Source organism: Malania oleifera, chromosome 2 (assembly GCF_029873635.1).
Source record: "Malania oleifera isolate guangnan ecotype guangnan chromosome 2, ASM2987363v1, whole genome shotgun sequence".
Lineage (NCBI taxonomy): Eukaryota > Viridiplantae > Streptophyta > Magnoliopsida > Santalales > Ximeniaceae > Malania > Malania oleifera.
Window position 1 is genome coordinate 53,405,368 of NC_080418.1, and position 14,155 is coordinate 53,419,522.

General features: G+C 37.6%; 1 protein-coding gene across 8 annotated transcripts in view; it reads left to right on the top strand.

Annotated features, from left to right (window-relative positions):
- Window positions 1-14,155, top strand: part of LOC131149256 (dihydroorotase, mitochondrial) — a 56,194-nt gene that overhangs the window by 29,650 nt on the left and 12,389 nt on the right. For all 8 annotated transcript variants that reach the window (XM_058099543.1, XM_058099542.1, XM_058099546.1 and 5 more), the window contains 3 exons: window positions 11,819-11,955; window positions 12,862-13,027; window positions 13,172-13,288. In XM_058099543.1, the coding sequence (XP_057955526.1) occupies window positions 11,819-11,955; window positions 12,862-13,027; window positions 13,172-13,288 (420 nt within the window). The remainder of the gene's footprint in view (window positions 1-11,818; window positions 11,956-12,861; window positions 13,028-13,171; window positions 13,289-14,155) is intronic.

Consider the following 14,155-nt stretch of genomic DNA (forward strand, 5'->3'; position numbering starts at 1 on the left):
TATTGATTGGATGCCATGGATGGTGTTCTTGTTTTCTAAAATTTCTATGATTCAACCATGATTACATTATGTAGTCATTGGGGAGAACGCCAATGCTATCAACAGAAAGCAGCTCGTTTTTTTAAACTTTTTTTTTTTTAATATTACTAGGGACGGTTATTCAGAATTGTATCAAAGAACAATTGCTGAACATATTTATCACGTTATCTCTTGAAGAAAAACAGTGGTTAACATTGGAGCTGCATTCCTTTCTGTTCACAAAAAATGTCAATCCATGGGTGTAGTGATTTGGGCACCTATCGACGTACTGTTGCTGCATTTGTGAGCCAACTATTGTGGAAGATTTGTCTCGCTGGGCACCAAACCGTATTTAGTTACTTAGGTTTATTTTGTATGTTTAAGTAGTTTGGGGTTGCTTTGCAATTCCTTGTTTATTGGTGTTTTTATGTATGTGCTAGTAGTAGTTGTAGTAGTGGGTATAAGTGCTGGACATGTATGTTATTGTATAGTTATTGTTCGAATCAGAATTGCAGCTCAGTTGCCGCCCCTCTCTCCCCTGCAGTTTCCTGCTGCTTCTCCTTCTTCCCTCTTCTTCTTCTTCTTCGTCCTCCTCTCACCTCTGTTCTGCCTTTCTCTATTCTGCATTTCTGCCTTTCTCTTCCTCTGTTCCGTCCTTGCTGCCAGCAGCCCCTGCCCTCTTCTCTTCTGTTCAGTTCTTCTATCCTTTTCTTCTTCTTCTTTCTTCCAGATCTTTTCCCTAATTCTCTCTATTCTCTCTCTGTTTCTGAATTGTGTTTCTTGTCTTACCTCAAATTGGTATCAGAGCAGACCACGATCACCACCATGGTTCTAAAACAGCCGTTACTTAGCATAACGGCCATTACATAACGGGAAATCAAGGCGCCAGTACCATTTCGGACTGCTATGGCGGTCTGGAGGAAATTCACAGCTGTAATGAGTGTTACGCTTTCGTGATGGGCCGTAACAGGCCGTGACGGGCATTACGCTTCTGTCACGGGCAGTAACAGGGCATTGCACCCCGTCACACCACATGCACCTTCTGACAGCCTTTATACTAAAAAATACCTCATTTCTTCCTAATTTTTCTGCCTTCTGCTGCATTTCTCCTTTTCCCCAACCTCGTACAGCTTAGATCTTGTGTCTACAGCTGCAAAAATAGAAGTTTGTACTTGAAATTGCTGTTCGAAGGTTGAGTGCATGCTTCTCCTTTTGTCAGAAATTTTATCTATTTGAGAGGAAATTTGTTGTTGTTTGGAAGTGATTTGGGTTGATCTGAGTAGGAAATCAAGTTGAAAGCTTGGGATTTGGGTGGATCTGAAGTGGGTTTGAAGTGGTGGCCGTAATCCTCCTTTTTTGGCTGCTATGAGTGGTGCCGCTGTTCTTAATCAGTTCGTGGGTTTGTCCAGTGTCCACTCCCAGCAAAGCATGTATAATTTATTCATTCAACCCAACACCTCTGCTCCTCCTTTTTTGTTGCTTAAGCATTAAGCATCTGAAAGCTGAAGCTTAATACCAAAGATTAATTTTTATTTATTTTAGATAATTATGTTTTTAAGATCATTAATATAAAATTCTAGTTAACTAAGTTTTAAATTTTACTTAGTTAAATTACTTATATTTTTATTTTTTTAAATATCTTAAAATTCAATAGTTGATGCTTAATTGCTAACTATGATTAATATTGCTTATATCTTAACTAATTTATTTGTGAAATGGGCCTATTGTGTAATCCCTAATGGCCTAACTTGCTATGCTTAGTTATTGTTATTTTGAATATTAAAATTTAAAAATAAAATTTGCTAAAAAATACAAAATAATATGTATCTATTAAATGCAGTGATTACGATGTAGGTTGACTACTATCTATTTTAGTATTTACTTAATGGGCCTAAATTTCCTAGTACTTATGAAGGGGCCCATTCTATATGGTGGTAACTTTTATTGTAATTATAATATTGATATTGATCATCATGTCTGAGTGTGTATATATATATACTCATTTTATGTCTCTAGTTAATTGGTTGTCAATTTCAATCGCATTTCTAATTTTTTTAGTGATTAAAGTAGTGAATATTATAAAATATGACTTTTTATGGAAGCAGATCACTAAAATTAATATAAAAAACCATGATGCCAATTAAAAACTGTTTGTAGGTTGAATAAAAGCCATTCAAAATTCATTAAAAATCATGTTTTGAAGGATTCCTTCATTATTCTTCAATTTTGACATGGTTGTGCATGCATGAAAAATTCATGGCCACTGTGACTGCTTCCAGTTACACAATGTCTGCTTTGCCTGCATCCCGGGACACCCGCCGCAATTTAAATCCATGATCACCACGCAGCCACTGTTCATCAGCCTGCAACTTTTTCAGGAAATAACAGTTATGCCACTGGTTTCGAACCACTCTAATTTCCAGACAGCACTTCACTGCATCTCCTTCACCATCACAGACAGACACCACTAAAACCCCCTCCTCTGCAATTTCATCTCCACCTGATGAGGAGTGTGCCCCATGCGCCACCTGAATGTTCTCCAGCCAAACCCCTACGGAAATCCCAAAATCTGCCAGTGTTTCCTTGACACACCACCACCACCATTCCGCTCAACAACGCTCAATCTGCCACCAGCTGGAGCACCATTGCCGGACGCGCACCTGCTCCACTTGCCGGTGACCCTCAAATGAGAAACTTCCAGAGTGTTCTCCTGCTTCCAGAACTACGAGAAGTTGACTCCACCCATTATATTTTGGATTTTCTCTTGAGATTTTGAAGCTGTTTGTTTGACAACTGATTGATCAAATTTAATTCACATTTCTGAAGGAGAAATTCAGCCTAATCTTGGACCTCCAATGCAAATTATTGAGTTTTGAAGGCCTTCCAGCATTCATATTGAGGCCTAGCCACTGTATTTTGAGCTTTACTTTGACAAATTAGCTTTCCATCATGAGATATTGATGCTGGTCCAAAGAAATCTGACTTATTTTTGGAAGGATAACTTTAGTGCAACAAGACCATTTTTCAAGTTTATTAGAGGAGCATCTATGAATATCTAAGGACCTCTGGTGAGGTTACACAGACTTACACTACTTGGACTCCGTAGAAATTGATTTAATATCACTTAACTGATTGGTACTTGTTTGAATTTGCATCAGTCCATATTTGCTCTTTGGTTTAAAGAAAAAAATAATGAGTCAATTCCACATTTTTAGTTCCTAGCTAGTTGGCAATTCTCAATAATTGATGAGACCTTGGTGTGCTTATTTTGAGGGTTGTTCATATTCCTAGGTTTTCCTAGATTGGTTGGATGACATGGAGAATTATTTTACTTGGTATGGACTGTCTGACCATGGGAGAATCTACTTAGCTAAATCAAAATTTCTTGGTTTAGTAAAGCGATATTGGTAAAAAGTTGAAAGGGACAAATACTATCATGGAGAACCTCCTGCTACTAGTCTAAAACGAGATATGTTTTGAGAGAAAAATGTACCTCACATTCTTATAGGGAGCAATTAGTAGATCAACAATGTAGTCTTAGGCAACTTTCTTCTAGCGTCATTGATTATAAACTTAAAATTTAGAGACCTCATTTATTGGTATGCTCTTAGTAAGGAGCCTAGAATGGTAATTTTGTTAAAGAAAGGGTTGAAGGATGATTAGAAGGTATGTATATGTGCAAAAAAAAACGTCCCACAACTCTGTCTGAGGGTTGAGGGATGAAATTAAAAGGCATGTGTATGTGCAAATAAAACATCCAACTACTCTATCTAAGGGTTACCACATGGCTTTGGAAGTTGAGCAATTTCTCCAGCTACCAACCCATCACACGACTTCCTATTTTTTAAAGAATTTCATTAGTTTAGATCAGTTTCTTGATGGTCATGAGGCTATTCCTAGATCTTCCCAAGATGTTCAAGAGAAACTCAAATTGTTGAGGATAAGCAATCAAAATATCAGAAGTACCTGTGCAAATGTTGCATAATTGAGTATAATGACTACATAAATTATTTGCATATATTTTGTGCACAGAATTTTGATTCTTCTATGGACATGAGCCATGATTCTTCTCAAAATGAGGTTGTAGACTTGTCTTTAGTGATCCTAAACACTATTGGAGCCTCTAGAAATGGACCTTGACTTGTCTCCAAACTTGGTTGTTGAGATTTGCAGAGAACATCAGGATGAGTTGCCAACTACTAGGATAAATATGTTTTTCAATGATCTTTCTCTTCAACCTCAATTTCCATTTCTAACCGTAAAAGTGAGGAACAATCAATTGTTCCAAAGTTTGTTGAAAATTCTTTAATCATGGAACTTATTGTTGAAAATCCCCTTAAGATTATTTTTCCTCAATCCAGTAAACTTGTGCCTCCATGCCTTGCATTCTTCTCCCTCCACATCTTCTTTGACCAAATATTATGAAACATTGTCCATCATTTTGGAATATGGACCAAATGTATATTTGCTTGAGCTGGCAGTAGATTTGGGTATTAAGTTGATTTCTTGTTTGGAGGACTTGTTATTTTGTCAGAGGACATTGCAGCCCTTTTATGCTACTTGCAGTTGAGGATCATCTAGATATTCTCCAATGGTGATTGACGATGCAGTGCAGATCTTGCCTCCACTTGATTTGCCACATTTATTTCCTTATATTTCAATTCATTATTTTGTACAGTTAAGCATATATTTAGTTTACATGAATAAGGCTTGACAGATTATAGTTTACTTGTATAGGGCGAGAATCATGCTAGATCTTATTTACTTTCCATGTATAGTATTCTTGTAAAATCTATATATAATATACAAAACTCAAGGCCAATTCATTTGGCCATCCACAAAATATTTGACATGGTATCAGAGCCCGCCAACTGCTTGGTTTTTTTTCCCTTGGATTTTTTGTCTTCTCGGTTTCGTGGCTGTTGTGGTTTTGTTTTCTCTTCTGGAAAATTTCTCTGTTCTTTCGGTACTTCTGTGGCTGCGTGCCTGTCAGCACAGCAGGTTTCTAGATTGCCATTTATTCCTCCAGTTTATGTCCTTGTGATTCTCAGCAAGCAAGCAACAGTTTTCTGTTGCTGTTTGTGACTTTTGGCAAGCAGGCACAGCAGGTTTCTGGTTTGTCACTTATTTCTCGAGTTTCTGTTGCTGTTTGTGACTCAGAAAGCAGGCTTGTGACTTCGGCAAGCAGGCACAGCAGGTTTCTGGTTTGCCACTTATTTCTCCAGTTTCTGTTGCTGTTTGTCACTCTCGGCAAGCAGGCAACAACTTTCTGTTGCTGTTTCTGGCACTTATCTTCTCGGCACAACAGGTTTTTGGTTCAAGATTTAATTTTTAGTGCAGTTTTTTGGTTCAAGATTTAATTTTTTAAGTGTAGGGAGGTTGTTCTTGGTTTTTCCTTGTACCTGCGTTGTTTATTTTAGGCTTCTAGAGTTTCTGGTGGTCTGTTTCTTTTGGAACAGTCTGTTTTTTTGGGCTTCTTGATTTTCTCCGTTATTTAGCATGGACTCCGCACCTATGTGCCAAGTTTACGGGCAACAATTATTCTACGTGGGCTTTTCAATTTGAACTTTTGCTGGAGGGAAAAGATTTTGGGGTCATATTGATGGCACGGATTGTGCACCCAATCCTGATAAATCCAAGGAGTCTGCAAATTGTCCTTCATGGGCCGTGCTTGATGCTAGGATACTGTCTTGGCTTCTTGGCTCGGTTGAGCCACATATTGTCCCCAACTTGCGACCTTATTGCACCGCTTAATCCATGTGGACTTATTTAAAAACAGTATATCATCAAGATAACGGTGCCCATCATTTTCAGTTAGAGCAAGCGATTGCCATGTTTAAACATGACAATCGTTCCGTCCAAGACTATTATTTAGGGTTTCAGACTCTTTGGAATGAATATTCTGATCTGGTTACTACGGATGTTCTTGTGGCTTTTGTTCCCATTATTCAATGTCCTCATGAGACTAGTCGTTGTGATCAATTTCTTATGAAACTTCGCCCCGAGTATGAATCTGTTCGCTCGTCTCTGCTAAATTGATCTCCCATTCCTTCTCTGGACATTTGTTTTGGTGAGTTACTTCGTGAAGAACAACGACTTAGTACTCAAGTCACACTGGCACAATCTCATGGTAGTTCCAGGTCTATCCTTGTGGCTTATGCTGCTCAACGACGAGGACCGCCTGCGCATTCTAGCACTTCGCAATGTTTTTGGTACAAAGAATTTGGACATATCGCTGCCAGTTGTTCCAAGAAATTCTGCTCTTATTGCAAAAAGAAGGGTCACATTATCAAAGAATGTCGTATTCGCCCGCAGAATCGTTAGGCCTAGGCATTCCAGACTTCTGTTAGCGTACCCTCCACAGTGACTTTTGCGGCCCCTGGCTCTTCTTCAGGTGACTTGTTTGTTCCTGCACCTTCTCCAACGAATTATTGCACACCCGAAATGGTGCAATAGATGCTAATTTCAGCATTATCAGCAATGGGGCTTCAAGGTAACAGTTCTACTAATCTCAGGGATGTGGACTCGGGTGCTTCTAATCACATGACGAATAATCCCACTACCTTGTGTCATGTTCAGCCCTACGCTAGTCAATCTGCTATTTAGATTGCCAATGGCAGTTCTTTGCCAATTGCTGTTGTCGGAGATGCCTCTTCTAAGTTCACTTATGTGTTTCTTGCTCCTCAGCTTTCTGCGAATCTTATTTCTGTTTGTCAATTAGTTGGTAACAATTGTGCTGTTAATTTTTCTGGTAATGGTTGTGTTGTGTAGGACTAGGTAACGGGGGAGCCGATCGTGAAGGGACCTAAGGTGGGGCGCTTGTTTCCACTACTTTTTGGATGTTCCAGCACGTTCTCCAATTTCTTCTATTAAGTCTTTTGCTTGTAATTATGTTTCAAATCTTTTGTATGGTGTGGCATCATCGTGTAGGCCATCCCAATACTTAGATCTTATCTCATGTTTTGAACTCTGGTTTACTTGGTAATAAAGAATGTTCTTCTTTATCTCTTGAGTGTGCTTCTTGCAAACTTGGTAAAAGCAAAACTCTTCCCTTCCCTTTGCATGCTAGTAGAGCTTCTCAGTGTTTTGAGCTTATCCATAGTGATGTTTGGGGACCTTACCTAGTTAGTTCACATGAAAAATTTAAATACTATGTGACTTTCATTGATGATCATAGCAGATTTACTTGGGTCTACTCTCTTCGCTCTAAATCTGAGGTTTTTCATACTTTCACTTAGTTTTTAGCATATGTTGGCAATCAATTTTCTGCTTCTATTAAGACATTTCACACAAGTTCTAGTGGTGAATATGTGTCTACTGAGTTTCAAGCATTTTTGGCTTCTAAAGGCATTATTCATCAACGTTCATGTCCTGCTACTCCCCAACAAAATGGAGTAGCCGAACGGAAAAATCGTCATCTCTTGGATGTGGTCCGTACTCTCTTACTAGAATCCTCTGTTCCATCCTTGTTTTGGGTTGGCTTTGAAAACTGCTACTTGATTAATCGTTTACCTTCTCAAGTCCTACTTATGGAGTCTTCCTATTTCTATTTATTTGCTAAGCAACCTAGTTATCATAACCTCCGTACCTTTGGTTGTGCATGTTTTATTCATTTACCTCCTCATTAGCGACATAAATTATCTGCTTAATCTGTTCGATGTGCATTCTTGGGATACAATGTGTGTCAAAAGGGAATGATCCTACATTGCATCGTACACACATTTCTAGGAATATTATTTTCTTTGAAAATCAACATTTCTTTCCTGTTTCCTCTGTACCCTCCTCTCCAATTGTGATTCTCCCCTCCTTTGAGGAGCAGTTCTCAGATTCTCATCCAGTTAGTTCTTGTTTTAAACCAGGTATTGTGTATACGCGGCACCCTCGCCCACAGTTTCTTCCGGTAGCTCATCCAATATATGATCCTACGATGCTCTAGATTCAGTTAGTTGCAGCACCTCTAGAGCCTTTGGTATGTCGCTCTTATCGAGTGTCTGTACCCCCGGACAGGAATGGATTTCCCTCTTCAAGTTTTGGTAACTCTGTTTCAGCTCTTACTGTTGCATTGGCCAATTTAAATATTCCCACTTCCTACTCACACGCTGTCATGCATGATTGTTGGCAACAAGCTATGGAGGAAGAAATTGCCGCTCTAGAGGCCAATCACACCTGGGACATTGAGCCTTGTCCTCCCACCATTGTTCCTCTAGGTTGTAAATGGGTTTACTTAGTCAAAATCCGATCTGATGGAAGTCCGGATTGTTACAAAGCTCACCTTGTTGCACTTGGGAATAATCAGGAATATGGTGTCAATTATGAAGAGACCTTTGCTCCTGTGGCTAAGATGACTACTGTTCGTACGATTCTGGCTATTGCTGCTTCCAGTGAGTGGCCATTGCATCAGATGGATGTCAAGAATGCTTTTCTTCACGGGGATCTTAAAGAGTGTATTTATATGAAGCTACCCTCGGGCTTGTTTCTCTCTCCGACTTCACATGTGTGTAAGCTTCTTCGTTCTCTTTATGGTCTCAAACAAGCTCCGAGGGCTTGGTTTGATAAATTCCGCACCACTTTATTACAATTTTCATTCAAGCAGAGCAAGTATGACACTTCATTGTTTCTTCGAAAATCAGACATGGGTATTATTGTTCTTTTGGTTGATGTTGATGGTATTGTGATTATTTATTCCGATTCTGCTTTACTTGCTCAGCTCAAGACTCATCTCTTAGAGTCCTTTCATATGAAAGATTTTGGGTCTCTCACATATTTTCTTGGTCTTGAGGTGAATCGTACTCCCTCAGGTATTTCACTCAATCAACATAAGTATGCTAGTGACTTGGTGGCCACAGTTGGCCTTCAAAAGGGTACTTCGGTTGATACTCCCATGGAATTAAATGTCAAGCTTTGCAAAGAGGAGGGTGACTTACTTGCTGATCCCAGTTTATACTGGAAGTTGGTGGGTAGTCTTGTCTATCTCACCATTACCAGACCAGACATTTCTTTTGCTGTATAGCAAGTCAGCCAGTTTCTTCGGACGACTCATCATCTTCATTTGGCTGCTGTTCGTAGGATCTTACACTATGTTTAGGGCACTTCTGCCCGTGGTTTATTCTTCCCTGCAGGCAATTCTACTCGCCTTGCTGCTTATAACGATGCTGATTGGGCTGGTTGTGTAGATACACGTTGCTCCATCACTGGTTGGTGTGTGTTCTTAGGTGATGCATTGATCTCTTGGAAGTTTAAGAAGCAAGACAGAGTTTTTAAGTCATCTACGGAATCTAAATACCAGGCGATGTCTTTTGCTTGTTTGGAAATTATTTGGCTTCAAGGCTTGCTTGTTGAGTTAGATTTTTTTGAGACCGATCCTACACCTCTACATGCCGATAATACGAGTGCTATCCTGATCACGGCCAATTCTGTCTATCATGAGCGCATGTAGCATATTGAAGTCGATTGTCACTTTATCTATGAAGCATTTGATGCTCATGTTATCACTCTTCCACACATTTCCATTGAATTACAAATTGCTAATATCTTTACCAAGCCTCTCGCTCGTCATCGACATTGCTTCCTAAGTAGCAAATTGATGCTAGTTGATCAACCCGGATCAATTTGAGTGGGGCTGTCAACAAAACAACAAACAACAAAGCAAAGGATTTCTTTCCTTACTTTAGCCCACATTTATTTCCTTATATTTCAATTCATTATTTTGTACAATTAGCCTATATTTAGTTTACATGTATAGGGCTTGACAGATTATAGTTTACTTATATAGGGTTAGAAACATGCTAGATCTTATTTACTTTACATGTATAGCATTCTTGTAAAGTCTATATATAATATACATAACTCAAGGCCAATTCATTCGGCCATTCACAAAATATTTGACAACTACATCATTTCAAAACTCGAGTTTGAGTTTTCTCTAACAAGGGGAGTTTGATGGAGAACCACCAATGGAGAACTTTAGATGTTTATATAGAAGCTAGGATTTTATTTTATTTTATTTTATTTTTTTCAGTTTGGGATAACTTTGGTCATTTTAGAAGTTTAGTTAATTTAGGTTTATTTTGTGGATATAAGTACTTTGGGTTGTTTTGTAATCCCTTGTTTTGTTGGGGTTTTTATGTAAATATGTGTTGGTAGTAGTAGTGGCTACAAGTGCCGACATGTGAGTTATTGTACAATTATTGTTTTAATTAGAATTGCTATTCAGTTTCCCTCTCTCTCTCTCTCTCTCTCTCCCCCCTTGCAGGTTCCTGCTGTTTCTTCTTCTTCTTCTTCCTCACCTCATCACTATTCTCAAGCAATCCCTTAGAAGTGTACTTCACATGAGCTCATATTTTCTATCTTCTTACCTGGTTCATAGCTGGTAATTCCTTTCAGTTTTGAGAGGATATTTGGGTGGGTTAGATTTTGCTAGACTGCTAGTGTTGTTTCATTATCTTTTTGGACTGTCTTCAATTTACAATGCCTTGTTTAATCTATTTAATTCTTTTAAGGGAGCCTTGCTTTCTTGGGATTTTCATTTTAATATTAGTGAAAGTGAGGATGATGAGCTCATTGTTCTGTTGAGGGCTTTGGATTCTTTGGCTTCTCAAATGAGGGCTCTTTTACTATGGAGTCTTTTTTTCTCATTTGTTGGAATCTTCTAGTTTCCTTCTTTCCCTTTGAATAATGTTACTTGGAAGGCTAAGGTTTCTTTCAAGATCCAGGCATTCATGTGGATTTTGGATCTGAATAGTGTTAATACTAATTATTTGTTGTAGGTAAGGAGGTGTTATATGGCAATTGGTTTGGATATTTGCATTATGTTGAATTTAGTGAAACAAATAAGTGTCTTTTTATCCATTGTCAGGTGACTGGGAAGCTTCAGGGCAACCAATTTTTGTTCTCAAGGTGATGGTTGTGCCATGAAGTGTGGTGTTATGGAAGTGTGCTGTTCTCCTTTTTGGACTTTGTGGCTCTACAGGAGTGCTAGGATCTTTAATAAAAGATCCACTCTTTCCCATTTATGGCGGGATAGAGTTGTTTTTCTTGCTTCCTTTTGGGCAATTTGGTGTTTTTTTGAGTTTTGTTGTCTTCGGAGGGATTTTTTTTTTTTTTTTTGGGGGGGGGGGGGGGGTTGGTGGGACGGTGGGGAATGCTTTACTATAATATGTTTGGTTGTTTTTTGGAGGATGTCTTATTCTTCAATCTTTGTAATTCTTGCTCATTTCTTTTAATGATATATTATTTCTTTAAAAAAATTGTTTATTTCAACAACATTTCCCATATTAAGTTTTTTGACTCAGTTACATATATCACATATGTAGGGTCATTGTAACCATCATTTCAATAATTAATTATCTTTATTGATGTAGTTCCATTGCTTGTTTGTTCTCTCATTGCTTTTCGTGTGATTTAAATGCAAATGATGATGCTTTAACTGGAGAAGATTTTGTGCGATTTAAATGAAAATGATGATGCTTTGATGGGAAAAAGTGATTCTGTTTAGGATGGTGTTGTTGTCTTAAAGATAATGCAGGACTACTATATCAGAAAACAATGTCGAGGCTTGGTTTGGGGAAAAGTTTCTATGCTATATTCTAACTTTGTGCCTGAATGATAACCATTTTTATGCGGTCAGAATGTCCCTAATCTGGGTTCAATGTCTTCTTTGTTTCTTTTATCAGCAACATGCATGTAGGTTAGTTCTGCATTGGTCTTCTAAAAATCTTTATGTGCTAGAGCTACTGATGCTTCTTCTATCCACCTATATCTTTATGCTTGGATTGAATGAAAATGCTGATTGTTTTGACAGGGAAAAGTGGTGTTGTTTTTGCCGTGAAGCTGTATCCTGCTGGTGCTACAACTAATTCTCAAGATGGTGTTACGGACCTATTTGGGAATTGTTTACCTGTTCTGGAGGAGATGATTGAGCAGAATATGCCTTTGCTGGTAATTTACAAACTTTATTTTACTAGTTGTCCACTGTTTATATACTACATAAATGAGTGGGAGAAATTGAGTTTCCTTCGTGGTTCTTATGTTCTATTAATCAGATCTAGTGTTGGCTTTTTTTTTTATGCTCTATTTTGAAAATTAAAAAATGGAATTGATTTTATGTTCATACAAGATATTATAATATAACCTAGGCCAAATAGTGCGCTAGTGAGGAGTAAGCTAGTTATTGTTGGTGGCTGTAGAAGGGGTAGACCTAAAATAATTTGAAAATGAGATAGTAAGGATTTAATACCCCTTAATTTACCCGAGGTAATTGTCCTCAATCATGTAAATTGGTGGAAAAGAATTCATGTAGCTGAATCCACCTCGTGAGACTTGAGGCTTGGTTTGTTGTTTTTCTCAGCTGATAAGGTCTAGACTTCATTTGGTATTGTTCAATATTATAAGATAATATATTCAAGTTGTCAGATAGACTATTGGGTTTTTTTTGTTCAGCCCATGCTTCATTTGGCATTGATGTTCAAAAGAAGTACGAGGATTCTTGGTTTAGTGTTGGAACTGAACTATAAGCTACACAAGTCCACATCCGGCATACTTGAGGTTGAATATCTCAAGCATCTTTGTCATTTTCATAATCTTGCAACTAAATAAATCGTGCTTTCACTCTTTGAAGTTTTTGGAACAAAATCATACATTAACCTGCATGACAAAATGGTTAGATACACTTATTAACAGACTTAGGAGGCTATATTGTAGAAAATATGTAGGTTATTTGCTTGACACAGCCCAATGCAGCCTGACATGGTCATTAGTTTAAGAATTCTTTTAACATGTTAATTTATTTAGGGAAGATCCCTTTGAGATTGAGGACTCAATTTGTGCGTGAAACTTCATTTATAGGTCCATGGAGAGGTTACTGACCCTGAGATTGACATGTTTGATCGTGAAAAGGCATTCATTGACACTATTCTAGAACCATTAATCAAGAAGCTTCCACTGTTGAAGGTCGTGATGGAGCATATTACTACTTTGGATGCTGTTAAATTTATTGAATCTTGCAATGAAGGTCTGCTCACTCCCTCTTCCTTTCACTTCTCATTCCATAGTTGTTTAACTTTATTTTTTTTCGTGAAGGGATATGGTTCAATTTGTCTTGAATATCTGTCTCATTTTAATCTAGATCTGATCCCATTGCATTTGTACTTCTTAGGTTCTGTTGCAGCAACTGTCACACCACAACATCTTCTTCTCAATCGGAATTCTCTCTTTCAAGGAGGATTACAACCACATAATTACTGCCTTCCAATACTCAAAAGAGAGATTCACAGTATGTTCTATTTATCATTTTCCATGAAGCAATAATTAAGGGTCAGTTTTCTCATATTTTTTACCTAACAAAGAAGAAACTTGGGAGTATGCTTTTCAATTTTTGAAAGTGATATTGTTATGGCACCATCAAGTATGTCTCTTGTTCAAGCCTAGTATTGGTGTTAAAACAGATTAATACAGATGCTAAATGCTGGACACTGATACAGGCTAACAGCAATCTCAAGAGAAAGTAAGTTGTCACTTGGGTGTCAGTTTTTTCAAATTGTGAACAATCGAATAAGTGTTGCTATAAATTCATTTTTGGTTCTTGTTAAAATGATAAAGGCATAAAGCTGTATAATCCTTGTTAATTGTGCCCTTCATATGATTGCCTACCTCTTTAAAATTTTAAGACAACCCTGAATTGTTTGTGTATGCATTCAACCCAAGTTAAGCTTGTATAATGTAATTTACTTATGAATTTGTACATTTTTGAAAAATCAAGCAAACAATTAGTAGGCTTGTTTCTCAAAGTTTGTCATGTTTGAGCAAAATTAAGATATTTGGAGATCATTGCGTTTACAGTATGTGTAGGCATAAGGATAATTGATTTATGTAATTGGATTTGCATTTGTATTTGTTTATTTAGGAATTTGCTATTATTTATCAATTATGTTTCTTTATTTAGGAATTTGCCATTATTTCCCAAATTATTTTCCTTTCTAGTTGAAGGAGAAAAGCTTATGGAAAGGTTTGACAATATGGGAGCAAATTGGAGTATTGAGCATTCAACCCTAAATTGAGTCTTGCTTTCTTTTCCCCTTTCTCTTTATTTTTTCCCTTTTATTTTCTTGTTATCTTTGCTTTTCTCTTAATTTTCTATCAT